Here is a 17,584-nt window from a genome sequence, read left to right as displayed (position 1 = left end):
TACAGAACATTATAGAATGTAAGATGTTAAATCTATATGAACTAATGCAAAGTGAAGTAATAATATAGATATTACTACAACTGTAGATGGAAAGAACTATTTGCCCCCAAAGCAGAAGCTTACACAACAAAATTATAAAGATCAAGTGCGATGACTGAAGAGACAGGAGAAGCCATTTTCATCCTATACTTCTGTCACACCTTTACAACAATAGGCATTATACTACACTGTACGGGTTCTCTGACTTTGTCTATATATCAACCAACCATGCTGACTTTTTTTTTCCTCCCTAAAAAAAAAGAATGACAAGGGGGCAGCTAGGTGGCGCAGTAGATAGAGCACCAGCCCTGAATTCAGGAGGACCCGAGTTCAAATCTGTCTCAGACACAACACTTCCTAGCTGTGTGACCCTGGGCAAGTCACTTAACCCCAGCCTCAAAAAAAAAAAAAAAAAAAAAAAAAAAAATATATATATATATATATATATATATATATATATATATATATATATATATATATATATAAAATGCCATACAGAATATGCTCTCAGGGAAGGGGAGGGATAGATGATATATTATGGTGATATAAGAAAATACCAATAAACTAACAAAACATACACACACACATACAAAAGAACATGAATTTCTGAAGAACAGAATCACTTCATATCTACATTTGTATTCAACAGTGTTGAGCACATAGTAGGTGCTTAAGATAAATGATTTTTGACTGAATGGTTAAGTCAAGTCAAGAAATGAGTTAACTCTTCTTTGGGTAGGAGAGATCATGTCAACAAATGTCCAGATTAATGAAATTTCCTATCACTCTCTCCTCCTCTATATATTCTTGCTGTGAAGGGACCCAGTTGTCTACTCTAATGACAATACCCATTCTGTTTCTGCCTCCACAATGCTTTGTTTGCTGGATTTCCTCACACAAGTTACCTTCTTAATCTAAGACACCACCCTGCTTCACTCTCCCACACCCCACTCTTTCGTCTGTCCCACTGCATCTGAGGAAGGCACATCCTTTTCAGCCAAATTCTAGCCCTGAGCTTCGTCTGTGTCAGATGAAGTAAAATTTGCGTTATCATTTTAGGATCATTAAACTACCTTGTTCTTATTACTTATTACCCCTGCTTTTTACTTAGTTACCTGGAGTCACAGACGCTACTGCAAACTCGGTTCTCTTCCCTTCTCTGGATGTCTTGACTGCTATCCTCCTTTCTAGACTGTAGCTACTCTCCATGATTTTTAGCCTTGAAGATCTATATAGATCAGAATCATCTGATAATTGATTCAACATTTCCCTTAGTTTCTTTCTTTTCATAAGAGGAAGATTTGTCTAAAGCATTGGAAACTTTTCAAATGACATTAGGGAGCTGACGGCATGGGAAGCACAAAGATGGCACTCAACAAGAACTGAGTGTAAGAAATAGGGGAGCTGGAAGAAATCCAGCAAGGACCAACCCTGTGGGGGCAAAACCTCTTAGGTTTTGACTTTGGAAAGAACACACAGACACCCCACCCCACTCACTCACTCTCTCTGAGATTGCCCAATTCTAAAGGCCAAGGCCATTATTTGTGAAATAGGTGGTTGTCTGGAGGTTCTGACCAGCCAAAATCAAACAATGAGCACTAGCAGAAGTGTACAATTCCTTCACTTAGCTAAGTGGAAGTTAAATTTGAAACCTAAGTAGAACCACTTAAAATACCAGTACAGTTCAACCATTCCAAAGTGGCTGGATCTCTCTCGCAAGATTATTTGTATATTAATCTCAGGGGAACAGGCATATAAAAAGGTTTGTGCCTGTTGGTCTATTCTTTAAAAGTTATTTTGTAGGGAAATGCTATGAATATGTAAACTGAACACAGTCAAATGTGCAAAAATTAAATCATTTTCTATCTCCTTCCAAGATGAAGGTAAGTGTCGGGCTCACACTGCAAGCGTATGATGGCTCCTATGGGGAGGGGTTTCTATATGTCCTCATTCAGCAGCAGTGAAGGCAGTTAAATTTAATAAGCTAATAAAAAATCCTGAAAGGCCTGCATTGAGTCTTACAATCTGTTATGAAAACAGAGGGCCAAGCAGAACAGACAATGAGGATAACACCACACTTTAAAGCCCATTTTAGTTGCTACTGGTAAAGAGTTTGGATGGAATATTTTCAGAAAGCTAGCAGACAATTTTAGAGAGATGGGGGTGGGGGATGGGGCAAATAGAAAGAATTGAAAAGGAGGACAAGAAAGAGAATGTGCCAAATAAATAGCAGATAAACTAAGATTACTAAAAAAAGATCAAGACCTAATTTTAAAACTGTTTTGGGTGAACAAGAAAAAAAGATCCCCATTTATCTTTGTATGGCTTAAAGAATACCAAACTCTCATTGGTCTAGTTGTGATACTATCTCTCTGATTGAATTGAGAGGAAATAATCGTTAACAAACCTATATGCAAAGTTTATCACACTGGAATTAAATAGAACTTGGCAAATGCAACTAATCTAATTGAGGCCTAACTTCTGGTGTATTCCACAAAAAGCATCAAATATACTTTGAAATCCAGATTTTTCAATCAAAAACATATGAGATTTTGAGACTGATTATTCATTTTGCAAAAGAAATATTCATTTTATTGGATATTAACAAAATGTCTGCTGCCTGGCCTCTCTGTCCACTGAAGTTGTTCCGATCCATGAAGGCCTACTCAAAGGCCCGCTGTTCCAAACAGCAACCTTAGCTAATCCATATTCCCATGATCAGAAACTGTTACACCCCAATGGACTACTCTAACCTGGTAGCTCCCCTTAGAGCTACTCTTAATGCCCGTCCGTCGACGGCACGGCTAGGCCATGCTTACCCATCTTCGGGCACCAACCTGGATCCCACAGAGACAGACCACCATTAGGTAGGGGTGAAGCGAAAGAGAACTTTATTCTGAGATAGCACATATTTATACCCCACTGATGATATGGGGGAAAGGAGGGGGTCCTCTAGGAACCTGGCATAATGGGACTGGCCCGAGAAGGAGGAGGGAGGCCTGCTAGGCTTTGAGAGCACCAAGGAGGGAGGCCTGGTACCTGGAGTCAGACACCGCCTCATGGGGCTGGGCCCCACCTCCACGTAGGACTCGCCTGCGCCTCAGAACCTCTCATCCCTCACGTCCTCCCACATGCCTTGAACTGCCTTCCTTGCTTCTAGAGGCTTTTTAATCCTTACAAGAAACAATCCCTTTTCCTTTGGTCTTAGCTTGGTTTGTACTTCTTGTTTTCTGATGCCTCAAGTTTCCCTATTAAACTTCCTATCTTCTAACTTTTATCTACCCCAAAGCATAGTGCAAATAGAAATTTAACAAATGTTTAAGCTGAATTTTCTTTAAAAAGCAGATGCCGTTTATGCGCTGAAAATGTGATCTGAGAATATCTTAAATAACTGGAGAAATATTCAATGCTCATGGCTGGGCCGGGCCAATATAGTAATAAAAATAAAAAACATCACCAAAGTTAATTTACAGATTTAATGCTGTACCAAAGAGATTTTTCACAGAGTTCAAAAAAGTAATAACTAAATTTGTTTGAAGGAACAAAAGATCTAGGCTATCAGGGGAAACACATTTTTTAAAAAAGGAACAAAAGGGGAACTATCACTCATTCCCTCATGCAATCTCTCAAATCCTGTGATAAGTTTTCTAAAAAGTAGACAATGAAGAATCAGAAATAATTGAATTCAACAGCTACATGTTTGATAAACTTGAAAATATAAATAAATTAGGAGAGAACTCTTATATGACAAAACCTTACAGGAAAACAAGAGAGAAGTTTGGCAGAAATTAGGCTTAGACCAACATCTTACACTGCTGCATTCCACAATAAAATTCAAAATAGATGTGACCTGAATATTAAAGATCATGCCATAAAAAAATTAGAAGAGAAGTAGATATTTATTTATCTTGCAAATCTATTAGTCAATGAATTTTTAATGAAGAGAAGGACAGAGGCAATTAAAAAAGATAAAGTAGATAATTTTGATTACATAAAATTGAAACGTTTTTGCATTAAGCAAAGTACGATAAGAAATATCAAATCAAGAAGCACTTATTAAGCACCTCCTAAGTGCCAGGAACTGGGTGAAGCACCAGGGATATAAGGAAAGACAAAAAAGACAGCCCTTGCTTTCCAGGAGTGCACTCCAATAGGGAATACAGCTCAGGATAAACTGGAGATAATCAAAAGAGGGAGGGCACTGACATTAAGGGGAATTGGGAAAAGCTTCTTAGAGAAGGCAGAATTTTAGCTCAGCTATGAAAGAAGCCAAGGAAAACAGGAGGTAGAGAGGAGGAAAAAGAATTCCAGGAATAATTGGGGACAGCCAATGGAAATGCAGAGTCAGGAGGTAGGAATGTTTTGTGCAAGAAAAAGCAAAGAGGCCATTTTCACTAGAAGACTGGGAAGGTAGAAAGGGGCAATGTTAAAACAAGATAAGCAATGAACTCTATTATTAAAAGCCAAATGGTATTCCATCCAGATTTTCAGAGGCATCAGATGTATAAAACAAGCTATACCCTTATATCAAATGATCTTGGAACTTCTGTTGATTTGAGCTCTCCTAGTATCAACAGTACAAAACTCGGGTGAGCATGCCACAGTAATCAACATTCCCATTTACCTATGAGATCAAGTCTCACAAGTGCCACATAATCTGATCTCTTCAGGGCATCCATAGCTAACAATATACTGGACAAGAATCTGGGTTTCAAATGAATTAAGTTGGGAAACAAAACGCAGAGGAAACAGTCTGAAGAGGTAGAAATCATCTCAGAAAAAAAACGTCCACCCAAAAGGCCATTGGGAAATCTGTATCCTTCAAATCAGAAAGGTGACTGACCTTGTCTTTTAATTCCCCAAGATACGCAGTGTTCTGCCCAAGGATAGCTTCTGCAGATTCCTGGAAACAAGTCACCCACTGATTCTCCTGGAAATCCGCAATATTGACCTGAAAAAACACAACTCCAAATTATTTCCCCCACAGAAAATAAACAGAAGCCACAGAGGTGGTCTGGTGATTTCAAATCATGTTTATTAAAGCTGTATAGGAAACTATTATTATCCACCAATAGTCAGCCCATAAAAAGAATCTGTTTTAAAATCAAAACCCAGATGAAAATGAGAGCACAGTACAATGTAGACAGAGGTGAAGACACAGTCTCTCACAATGACACACAGAACTCGAGTTTGTCCACGTCCATCTGCCACTGCCCTTGAATCTGAACGTTTTCATAAGCTCCTTTCTTCTTTATGACACAAGATTTATGCCTTTGGATTTTTATTTCAGTGGGACTATATGCTCCGTGGGTCACACTGGGGACTTCACCTAAGGCTCTCTCTCCCTTACTAACAGTTCTCCACTGGTGGGATGGGGGTGGGGGTGCCAGAAGGACAGACAAGGCATAAATGTGAGTTAAGGGGTTTAATCCGGGCTTAAAATCTTCTCGTTGTAAGGCAGCCAGCAAATTTACATTCAAACCTAAGTGAGCAAATGAGATGAGAACAAAGTGTTCCCAACTTGGACAGAGCACAGGAAGCTTGAGTCAGCAACAGCATCACCACAAGTGAGGGTGGGTGGGAGAGTGGGGATGGAGGATCAGGCTGCAAATATCTTAGCCTCGACAATAAGCAAGAGAGTCAAGGATAAGATGGGAAAAAAGCCCTGGCCCAAGAAGCAGAAAAGGGGGTGGCCATGCCAGTTCAGCTACCAAGGACTCGAGGTGACCACAGATACAACACTCTCCATCTGAGGCTCAACTCCTTCACCTTTACATTCAATGATTTACTGGGACTTAAGGTACCCTTCTTACTATCTCAGGAATCCATGGGGTTTGTAAGAAGAGTTCATTCTGTAACTGACATGACCTTATAGGTGAAATATGGTCATAAAATGTGGTAATCTTTCTAAAATAACAAGTAGCCACACAGGGCACAGCAACGGATCACATGTCTACATGTATCCCAGAGCTGCCACAGTCCCTAAGAGAGGAAAAAATTGGCCTCACATTCAGTGAAACCAGAGTGGCAATCGTGATGAACACATAGATCCAGGGCACATGAGTGAACGTGCAAGGGAATTCTGCCATTGAAAGTTTAACAAAAAAGCTATTATGAATGAAATGTCTACAAAACAATTTATCTCAATTCTGCAAAAGGTGCAGGGTAAAAGACCCCAAATAATAAACCTGACTGTAGACAGTTTTTCTGCTAAACTAAAGTTCTGCATGGCAACTTAGGGTAGCTATAAACCCTTAATTTGTAAGAGAGGTTTTTAAAATGGAAAGAAGCTCAACTCTAGCAGAGGAAGAAGGCGCCGCCATCTCAACATCACTCAGAGACGTTTTCCTCTGAGGCAGGCTCCATTAAGGCCTGGGAAACAGAACATTACCTACAAGAAAATGAACTAAATATAGGGATCAGCTGTACAAGTGCAATTACTGCTCTCCAGAAATGCCATTTCAAATTAATTTATCTTCATAACTGTTAGCAGGCAAGTGCCACCGATGCTCTAATTGCACCACAGGCCATACTTGTGGACTAGAATCAGGAAGGGTCGCCAAACTCAAATTTCTGGCAAGAAGAATGACTTTTTGTAGGAACAAGGTATGCCAGTAAGTTTGCTGAAAGCCAGCTTTCCTCCCTGCTCATTTCCAGGACCCTCAAAAACTGTTGCACGCACACTGCTCTATGGGCTTTCTGGCTGCTTTACCCCAGCAGACACTGTGCAGATGCTGCACGCCCAGGGGAGTCAGGAAGTCTGGGTTCACGTTCTCCTGGGTGTTGGCTCTGGGACAGCAGGGAAAGAGGGCGAGCTCCATGAGACGGTGTTAGCAAACGTCTTTCCCCCTTCCGCATACGTCATAATGTTCCACAGTAGATGCTAAATGAGTTTCACAATAACCTCAACCTCAAGACCTACATTTTTTCATCTGTAAAATTGGGTCTCATAAAGTAATCCATCACAGAGAGTTATCACACACAAAATGTTCAGCAAGTTGTAAAGGGCTACCTATATGCGAATGGGCCGCAGAATCTTACCGACAGGATCATCCGGTACTTGAAGCTGGGAAATTCACGATCACACTTCTCACATCGATAGAGTCCATTTTGTTGATCTATCACTTTCTTATTGCAATCCTGAGAGGGACAAGCCTGGTACATACAATTCTCCTTGCGAAGGTACACCACTGTTGCCACACAACTAAAGTAATCCGCCTTTCAAAGGAAGAGAAGAACAAGACACTGGTTCACTAAACCTATAATTCAGACTACAATCACAGGCAACTGGAGGGCTTCAATGACAGGCTATTATGTAGTGTATCGAATTATTCAAGGCCTTGAAGATCCCAGGGCTCACAGGGAAAGATTTCTTCTAGATTATTAGAGTTCACACATACCAGTGAGAAAACAACAACAATCCCACTTCCTATAAACATATATTTACAAAGTTAAACCAGGTCCTAAAGAAAATAACTTCTTAATGCTAGAACTGAACCAAAGTCTCAATTGGGTCTAGAAGAAAGGACTTCTCCTTTCCTCTAATGGAAGACTGGTAATATGAGTCTTCTCTTTCAAAAGACAAAGATTTCTGTCCTTTGCATTCTTCTTTGCAGAGAATGATCAATCACCAGTTTGCAGACCTATGAAAGAGAGCACTGTAGACTATAAAATCTAGAAAGCTTTGGCCAGCCAGCCTTTTAGCCAATCTGTTTGGGGGGGCATGGGAGAGCACGGTCCAGAAAGGTCTTTGTCTGTATTCAGCCCTAAAGCAAGTTCTGGGATTCCCTTGAGTTCTCCCCCTGGGATATAAAAGCAAGGATTACTACTTACTTCAGAAGGTTGTTATGAGAGAAAAGTACTTTATAAATCTGGAAACTTGATATAAATGTGATCTACTCCTACTATCAGCCTTGAGGATTTCTTAAAATTCCTTCAGATTCATATTTAAGTGGTAGAGGATAAATTTAAAAAAAAAATTAAAAATTAAAAGGAAAAAAAGATGACATTCTCTAAGTCCTAATAAAATGCTGGGAAATCAGTGTTATGAAAATCAATGTGAACTCAAACTCATGGGCTTCAATAACACAGAAAGCAGCTCAATCCCCATTTAACTATGGGTGTGTCAAGGCCTTCCACACCACATCCTGAATTCAGAGAAATCTCTTAGAAGTTGAGGAACTACTTAGGATCAAATATTGTATGTTTTTTCTTTGTCACAAAGGTGGGTTCAAAGGAAATGTGTATGTACACAAATGGCTGTATGTAAAAACAAGAAGGCATCAATAAAATTATTTTTAAAAATATACTTAAATATAAATAAATGTTTAAAAACACAAAGAAACTGAACAGCTGGAACAATCACATGAAAGCTCTAGCCTTCCTGAGGGTGTTTGCTTTAGACCCAAGTGAGCTTCCAGGCCCCAGAAATAGTTCAAGGCCTTTGAGTACCTGCTATACAGCCCCAACTCAAAATTCTCCAATCCCCAATCACAATCTTCTTGATTTTCTGTCCTGGGCCAAGTCCAGAACACATGCTAGAGGAGAGAGCTTGTCCTGTACCAGAGGCACAAATGGGCTCATGGGTGGCTGCTCTTTAGTCTTGCTGCTGTGAGAGGCTCCACAGCAAAGGGAACAGAGAAGTGGCTGCTAAATGACTATCTCTTTCATGTTTGATCCTCAAAATCAACATATACTGATGAAGATGATGATAAAGACAGATGAGGGAATGCAGTGAGTGAAGTGAAGCAATAGAGAAGAGAATTCTTCTGAATAAGGACTGAAAAGATATCTGGAAAATCAGGCTCCATGCTAGAGGCAGCCCTTCAGAGGCAATGTGAATGGTCATTCTCGAGCTGAAGTCTCACAGGAACTAGCAAAGGTTTTAACCTCAAAGGCCTCCAAATTCTCAGGATAAATGAAAACATCAGAAAACACACCTATGTGAGGAGTAAACACTTTAAGATCCAACATCAATCACTAAAGAACACCATGAAATCAAAGGAATTATTATTCCTATTTCAATCTTCTCTTGTTCTAAGCTCACAACAAACAGGAAAGTCCTTGAAGTTAATTCTTGATGTTACTTGTTTGACATCTGAATTATTGCTGGGTTCTGAATGTTAAAATAAAGAAAAAGGAGCGGAAAGGCTTTTTTCCAATCCTGGTCCTGATCCCCGCCGTGACTTTTGGGACCGACAGGAAAGTAAGGAGTCCGGCTTACCTTGTCACCTTGCCCCAGATTCTCAGATTTAACATCATACAAAGTTTTCCAGTTGGCATTACTCCCGCCAGTGCCTCCACCTCTGGCATCAGAGATCGAAACAGCTTCTAAGGCCTGGCCTTCCGAGTCAAACCTGAAGAGCCAAGAGAACCAGAATAAAGAAGCAGCCCCCAGATGAAATCACTGCCAGCTTTTCCAAGAGCTGACTTGCTCCCTGAGACTAGATAGTGGATCGTTATTTTTCCTCCCCACAGATTTTTACAACAACAGACATTTGCACAGGACACTCATTCAGACCACATTTAGGTAAAAGTTAGTTCCATTCTGAGTGCATTGTAAAGGCAATTAACACTAGTTGTAAATGACCTCCACATGCTTATCTCAATCGCTATGATGCCACCCAGTGGTCAAGGAACACACTGCAAAGTCCTAACTCTCACCGAACCACTTCCCAGGGAGCTAGCAACACTGGTTAGGGGCCTACATCCTACAAACAGTTAAAAAAGGCAAACAAACAAACACCTTTCAATTAAAGCAAGAAACAATACTACCACTGCTACCATGAAGAAGTCCATCACGTGGCAAAAATGTTCTTACACCAAAATAGTGTTTTAAAAGTTGGTATGGAGAGTCAAAATATTAAATAATCCCCAAATCATTTACATTAACATTTAAAACAAATTGCGCCCTTCCCTCCTATCACGGATTTATCTCTTTTCTTAATGAGGTCTTTCTGTTATTATAAAAATTAATCTGTGTTCCCTAAGCAATATGAATCGATATGAGAGACAAAAGCACTGCTTGAAGGAACCTGTCAAGCAACAAGGAAATGCCAACCTGGCATTAAAAATATGCTGCAAATAATGGCGAAAGTGGATAACTGAGAGTTGGCCCTCCCCATAACTGCCCACTTATGCAGACCACCTTGCCAGGCTGAGCTGCAGACAAATGCCTTCTTGTTCTAGCAGGTAAGCTGCAAAATCCCTCACACAGAAGCATCAGTCCATAAATCTGTCTCAGCACCACCAGCAATACTAGTTTACTGTCTCAAAAGCTCCAAGGAGACATTTCCCACCATAGACAGCTCATCAGGAGTCAGCAGAGCACGGAGAGAACAGCCCCTCTTACAATAAAAACTCCCCGTTGTTAGAGCTGAGAACTAATGCCCCAACACACACACACACACACACACACACACACACACACACACACACACACACACACACCCTCTCTGTCTCTCTCTCCAGGCAATAGCAGAGTGTGTACAAGAGTCTCTAGCCAACTCCAGACATCTATTTAATTCTAGTGACTTTTTATGTTAGCTGGGATCAGTCCCCTCAAAAAATTAAGGGAAAACAACTTAATGGGCCCATACCAAGTAGACTTGCCCTTCTGGATTCAAGTGACTGATATTCACCAGCCTAAGATGTAATATTAAGTGTAGGGGGGAGGGGGATTAAGCCTATTTTAGAAGTTAGATAAAAAGCTTGCTAAAAAGGCATGAAAATGAATGTATTCATTACATCCATGTTTCACTTATAATCCCCATTTTTGCTTATTGTATGTGTCAATGTCATAAGCCTGTTGATGATCCTAGTTTTTAATGCAACATTTTCTTTAAATAAACCCTGGCGAAGGAGGGATCGAGCCCCTGCTATGGAATCACTCTTGCCTGAGAGAGGGAGGCTTCACTTCTGACTAAGGAGCAATGGACCCAAGGAGCAGGATGAGGCAAGGTTAGACGTGCCTTAACTATGCTTTTGTTACATGGACTATGTTTTCTTTTTGTATTGAGGGGATTTGGAGGAAAAGAGGAGCTAATGATGGGACCATCCAAAAAAAGGAGAGAGAGAAGGGGGGGGGCAGGCCACTGAAGCATTTTTTAAATGCAGAAGAGACTTGAAGTTCAGAAAGAAACACAGCCAAGAAAGGATAATTTTCAAAGAAACATGTAATGGGTGGGCCTCCGAGTCAGTAAAAAGCTGAGTTAGGAATCAGGCTCCGACACTTCCTGGATCCTGAGGGATCAGGGTCAATTCACCTACTTCTCTAACCTACCTAGCTTCATCTGTTAAAAAAAAAAGGGGGGGGGGAGGGTGGGGCGGGGTTAGGGGGGGAGAAGATATATATCTGCCCATAGAATCAACCACGGTACATGAAAACCAAGCTTTGCCCATCTCAAAAGACCACACAAATGTCTGCCATCACTCTTGGGGGCAGAACCATTTCCTCTAACTCTTCACAGTACACACTTCTAGAACCCTAGAACCCACAAGATTTTATCTACAATCAGAATGAAATGTTTCTTTATTTAAACTCTGTGACACAACCTGGAAGCCATGCATGTCTCCCCTTAACTACAGCCACATAATTAAGCTAAAGCTAGTTAAGATGTTTTTTTTTTAATAATTCTCACAAATCATGTTTTAACTGAAGTGGTGTTCTTTCAATGCAAATTCTAACTTTCTGAAAAAGAAGATATATTGTAGAGACCTTAGCAGGCTTTCCTTCTCCCCAGAGTGCCTTGGGAGCGTCAATAGCCTGCAGACAAAAGCCCATTGTTCTCATAGCGCTTTATCACAGAGTCCAGTGAAAAAAACAAAGAAGAAGATGTACTCCAACACCGAATATTTCAAGCACCACCCCCTCCACCATATCAACAAAAACCTTAAGAGACTCATAACATGGATCAAATCTCAGGAAGAAAAATGTTCTCTCCACTAAAGCTCCTCAAAGCAGAATTGCTAAAGTCTAACTGTGCTTACTTTGGGAGGATCTGGGTCAGCTGGCAATGCTCTCACTTTAATTGCCTCCCTCCGACTCTTCAAGGTTTGTCATGGGATTACAGGTTTGTCAGTTTAAGAAGCTGAAAGCCGTCCTCTCAGAGGGCATGATGCCTCCCAGAAATAGAGAAACCGGACCCCCAGCCGACAGGTTACAGGCCTGACACAAAAACCACCAAAGAAAACCCTGTTCTCCACCAGGAGAGGAGTAAGGCCTCTTTTTTGGGTGTCCCCCACAAAGACCTACCATCCACGTAGCTTAAAAGCCTCTGGAATGTCAGGATTCACGAGCATGGTGCTTGAAGACAGCACAGAGAGGCTCCGTCCACCAAAATCAGAGACCCGGGCTCCCTTGATGGCCAGCACGGGCTGTCGCGAACCATCGAATCTGTCAGCCTGCAATAATCAGCCAAGTCACACACAGAGTTCTCGGGACTCACGGGACTCACTCAGGCCGGGTCACACCTTGAGTGGCTTGTTCAGGCCACCCAAGAGGCAGGGCTCTTTCAGCATTGCCCCAGAAACCACAAGGTAAAGCTTTAAAGAGAATACATTTTCTCAAAAAAGGATCAAACAAGGAGGAGTTTGCATTTCTCAGACAATTCCCCTCTCTCCACCCAGTCCCCAACTTCTACAATCGAGGACTTACCTCTTCTCCCCACAGAGTGGTTGTCACCACTTTCCCTGATGTGTCCATCAGGTGGATGTTCCTCTTGGAAACTTCTCTGTTGGATGACTTCACGACCACCTTGCTGGCATCTTCGTAGCTTTTACAGACCCCAATTATGTCTGCAACGAGGTGCCACATTTTAGTGAGGGATGCTGGGAAACACCGCTCCCAAAGGAAACTGGAAGGACCCCAGCCCTGCATCCCTCAGCCTTCCCCACACATAACGGCAGGATTAAGTCAGTGATTGCCCACTTCACACACACACTCACCTACAAGTGAGTCTTTAGCCTTATTCTCTAGGTCACCAATCACTGTGAAGTCAAACTGAACTGTAGGTAAGTGATGGGCATCCTCACAAAGCACAACAGAGGTCTCATTATTGAAGGTCATTTCATAGTCGTTCTTAACAGCTGTGAACTGCTTATTGGCAATCTTCAGGGTGCCTTTGGAGAAGTAATACACCTAACAAAGAGATGTCAAGTCATAAGATCTCAAAGCAGGGATATTAACAACTTCAACAATCATCACGATTCCCATCTCCACATACTTATTCCACCAATGAAATAATTTCTAGGCAAACAAGCAACTGTGACTCAATACTTCTAGTTCCAAGACTACCTTATTCACATCGATGAGGGGAAAGAACTTGTCTACTTGATCATTGAAAGCAGTAGCTCTGATCTCACCCTGAAAGAAAATATAAGCAAGTTAGAATGTCCAGTTCTGTGCAAAATCTTGCCAGATTGTCATAAAAGCCAAAAAATTCACTAGTGGATTTGAAAAAGGCAGCCAAGAAATACCCAAATGTATATAAATTTAGTTCCAAGTAGGATCAAACTCCCTAACAATTACAGCTGTGAAAAACTGGAATGAGCAATCCTAGAAAGCTATCCCTTTCCCTCAAGAACTCAAGTAAAAGCTGCCCAGAACCTTTGATGAGTATGTTGCAAAAACGATGCATTTTTAGACAGGGATAGACTAGAGGGAACACAAGGTGCTCCTAATGTTGGCATTCAGGGATTCTGTACAATTTACACTTTTTCAATTATTAGATTCCATGTGCATGCCTTACTGATTTGGGGTTAGGAACAATAAAGAAGAAAACTCAGCTAAGTTTCATATTTCAACACATAACTGGCCCAATTCTATCCACATTTCATTCCCACATAAAACTGTGGAAATTAGAGATTCACTAGTTTTGCTGCAGAAAAAAAGTTTATTTACTTCTTCAATTAGGTATTGCTTTATATCTGCCAAGTTTGGTGTGACAACTCATTCTTAAAATACATGGCAACTAATGCCAGATCAATAAATTGATTTTCAAAGTTGCTAGTAGCTTAGTTTTTACTTTCACTGTCAGTTAAAATGCTGCTGATAGATCAAAAATGGAAATAAATGGCTGAAACATCCCACAAAGATAGATTAGAATCATAAAAATTCAATGCTGAAAAGGACCTAAACACTCATCTATTCCAATCCTTTCAATTACTGACTGAAAGAGCTAAAGGGGAGAGATTCAGTGACTGCTCTTAGATATGCACATGTTAGTTCCCTCAAATCCCCACATGAAACTACAGTGAACTCCAAGAGGTCAAAGGTGACATGTTACTTAATGATTGGCACAGTCTGTGAATTCTGGAGGAATTAGAACTCAGGTCTCCAGACTCTTGGACCAAAGCTCTCTCTACTGACCTACCCTGCCCAAACACCTAAGTCATGGGGGGCTTGTCACAAGACCTAAGTTCTGGTTCCAACTCTGTCCTGCCCCAAATCAGTCTAGAATTTCTTCTCATTTCACTAACCCACCCAATTGTTTTGTTTGGATATACCATAGAAAAGACCACAGCCAGGAGCCATTCCCCCGAAGTCCTTTCACTCAGACCAAGGGATCCTGTGGGCAGCTCTGTGCACTGCAGCACCCACTGTTCTGCCCAGCAGAAGACAGCATCACAGCACTACCATTTTGCTTGCCAAGAACCCGACAATGCTTCTTGTTTCTTCTACCCAAGGGACCACTCATGTATTCAGAAGTCTAGCTCCAACAATTCTAAAAGCTCTCATTTAAGACTAAGATACAAAGTCTTATTTATGACTCTCAGCCCCAAAATGGCCCAATACAACAATCTGGGTCAAAAGAACTCTATCAGCTTTCCTTCTGCCTATTCTGGCTGTCCACTGGACAGATAGGCAGAGATGAGTCCTCTGTTGTTCAAGGGGTCAAATGCTTCTGTTTCCCAAGTGACAGGCACAACTTACACTTTCATCAACCATTTCTATAGAGAAAAGCTTTCCTTCCCCTCGGGAATTGCTCCAGGTTCGGATCTGACTTTTATTAGTAACACGAGCACAAATAGTCCACCTAGAAAATAAATAAATATCAAATGTCAAATAAATAAATATCTCATTCAAAGAAAACATGGCAACCCCCACGCAACCCCACAATGGCCTCCTTGGCCCAGGCCATCTCTGTTCACTGGGCAGGTTATTTTGATCAAAAGAGAATACTCTGTCAGCTTAAAGAAAAAGCAAACAACAAAGTAGACAAGATGATAAAATGTTAACTTATGCTCTCAAAGAAGTAAAGGCATAATCTATCTTCCTCTCACAAAATAAACTAAGGCGGCAACAGATCCTTAATGAAAAGCCCTAAGCTAAAAAATCCAGTGCCCATCAGTCAACACTTGTGGTTTATCAACTCTTTCTAATTCTGTGAACTGTTATGAATGCTACTAAATTTCATATCCCCCTTCTGATATAAAGAAATGAACCCAACTTATGGCCTATGACAGGACTTCTCAAACTTCTAAAATTATCATATCTATATCTATATCTATCTATCTATCTATAAATCAAACATTTACTGATAATCATAATTTCACAACCCCCACATTAAGTATCAATCACACTACATAACAATACACCCAAAGGATCTCATGGGGACATATCTAATTTTTAGATTTGGTTCCATTCTTCTAAACAAGATCTAGATGACAACCACAACAATAATAACAATGATAAAATGTATATAGTGCTTTAAGGTTTACAAAGCATTTTACAAACATCTCATGTCACCTTAAGTGAAGAAGCTAAGTTGCTAGGAAGACCTCTTACAATACCTCATATACTTTTCTACTCAAAGGAAGCTGTAAAAATACAATATTATCCATGAAAGGGCCTGGAAAAGAAAGATACTCTTTTTAAACTGCTCGGGTTAATCTGATTGAACAGATTAATCTAGATTACCAAGACTGCACTACAGTCTGCAACATACTGCCAATTTTAGTCAAGATCATCATAATTATCTATTTTGAGGATGACAATCTCCTGCTGATAGGTATTCAGAAGCACAGCATTGTCAATGGACACCAATATTCATCGCTGGTATTGTTTTGGTCTGAATACAGGCTGTGCTTCCCACCTATTATGGCTTATGTAAAATCCATATTTATTCATAATCAGATTTAGTTTCCAGTGAAATATGAAATAGTTTTTTTTTTCTCCTTTCAAAGAGATTTTATTTAGAAATAGGGCATATATAGGGAGAGGAAGGGGAGTTAAATAGAGAAAAAGCTTAAATTTAGACCACCATCCTATTCTTTTAATTACTATCAGCTGATAATTTTTAAAGATTCATATTTTTTTCCAGTATAGTAATCTCCATTATTTGCTAGGTTTGTGACATTTACACATTTCTCCTTTTTCATAATTTTAGTGTATTGGGGGACTTTTAAAAAAAAACTGACAGGTTATTCAAAAGATAAGAAATTAGCTCCAACGACAAAATCTCCACAAACATCTCGTATTCCTACAGTTGACACGCAAACTTCTAAAAAAATTGAAACCACTTTTAATGAGGAAGAATGTCTTGAGCTTGGCATGTATCACAACTCACTTGGACTGGTACGGATTGAGGCTGGCAATGGGAACAACTTTCAACTGGGATCCTCCAGGGGTGCTTAGATTAGTGCTTCCAACTTTACCAAATGTCTTTGAAACACCATAGCTCTTGGTGGCTGTAGAACCTTTAAAATATACACAAACATCAAAAAAGCCTAATATTATTTAACTTTTATAAACATTTGTATTTACAGCCAGCTCCATAATGAGATTTATATAAAACAGTAGGAAACGTATTCAGGTGATTTCTCACTTCTATCCATACATTAATAGAGGAAGGATGGGCAAGGTAGTCTCCAGGAAGAGTGGAGGAGGGGTTTGAAAAACGGTGTTACTAGGTTCTAATCCTTCCCAGTTCTATTTCTTAAGCTTTATTTGGGAGTGTTGGCCATTCATAAGATCATGGAGAAGCAAATACAACCTTTTCTTTTTAAAAAAAGAACCACAATATGATATCAAGGCAGGCAGCAATAACAGGCAAAAGAAAAAGGGTTTTCTGGACCTGTGGAGAAAGGGGCTCTCATTCAGATAAATAAATTACCACCTGACAAAAGTGTCATTTTGTCTCAAGAGAAATTCTAAGATCTTACTGTCCTAGAGATGCTAAGGTAGACTAGGGCATGAAGACAATGGTGTGAGTCGGCGTTTGGGCACGGGGCAAGTGGTTGGCAGAAGAACAGTTCTGATCCCGACAGTGTCATCGAACAGCCCAGCCCAGGCCAGCCACACTGTATGCTCCCTGGAGAGAGTGCAGCAGTAACTAACTCTCCTTAGCAGCTGAGTCTCCTCTTATACACATTCTGTTTCTATAAAGACTAGAATTATAAATTAACAAACTATCCTCAGGTTGGTTAAAATTAAAAAAAAAAAAAAAAAAGGAACTTTGTCACTCATTAAACAAGTATCTATTGAGGGCTTGATCCCAGTCTGGATATTTGAGGTACAAAGTAAAGAAAGGACATAAAAGCCTGA

General features: G+C 40.3%; 1 protein-coding gene across 1 annotated transcript in view; it reads right to left on the bottom strand.

Moving 5' to 3' along the window:
• The window catches only part of RPA1 (replication protein A1), a 55,984-nt gene that overhangs the window by 13,183 nt on the left and 25,217 nt on the right, over nt 1-17,584 (bottom strand). The window contains exons 7-15 of the mRNA XM_074263866.1: nt 16,608-16,737; nt 14,972-15,074; nt 13,334-13,402; nt 12,985-13,177; nt 12,695-12,834; nt 12,293-12,441; nt 9,263-9,395; nt 7,081-7,257; nt 4,883-4,990 (exon numbers count right to left, since the gene is read on the bottom strand). Coding sequence (XP_074119967.1) covers nt 4,883-4,990; nt 7,081-7,257; nt 9,263-9,395; nt 12,293-12,441; nt 12,695-12,834; nt 12,985-13,177; nt 13,334-13,402; nt 14,972-15,074; nt 16,608-16,737 — 1,202 coding nt within the window. The remainder of the gene's footprint in view (nt 1-4,882; nt 4,991-7,080; nt 7,258-9,262; nt 9,396-12,292; nt 12,442-12,694; nt 12,835-12,984; nt 13,178-13,333; nt 13,403-14,971; nt 15,075-16,607; nt 16,738-17,584) is intronic.

Source organism: Sminthopsis crassicaudata, chromosome 4, assembly GCF_048593235.1.
Source record: "Sminthopsis crassicaudata isolate SCR6 chromosome 4, ASM4859323v1, whole genome shotgun sequence".
Lineage (NCBI taxonomy): Eukaryota > Metazoa > Chordata > Mammalia > Dasyuromorphia > Dasyuridae > Sminthopsis > Sminthopsis crassicaudata.
The sequence above is the reverse complement of the archived record's forward strand: the minus strand, read 5'-3'. Positions and strand labels throughout refer to the sequence as shown.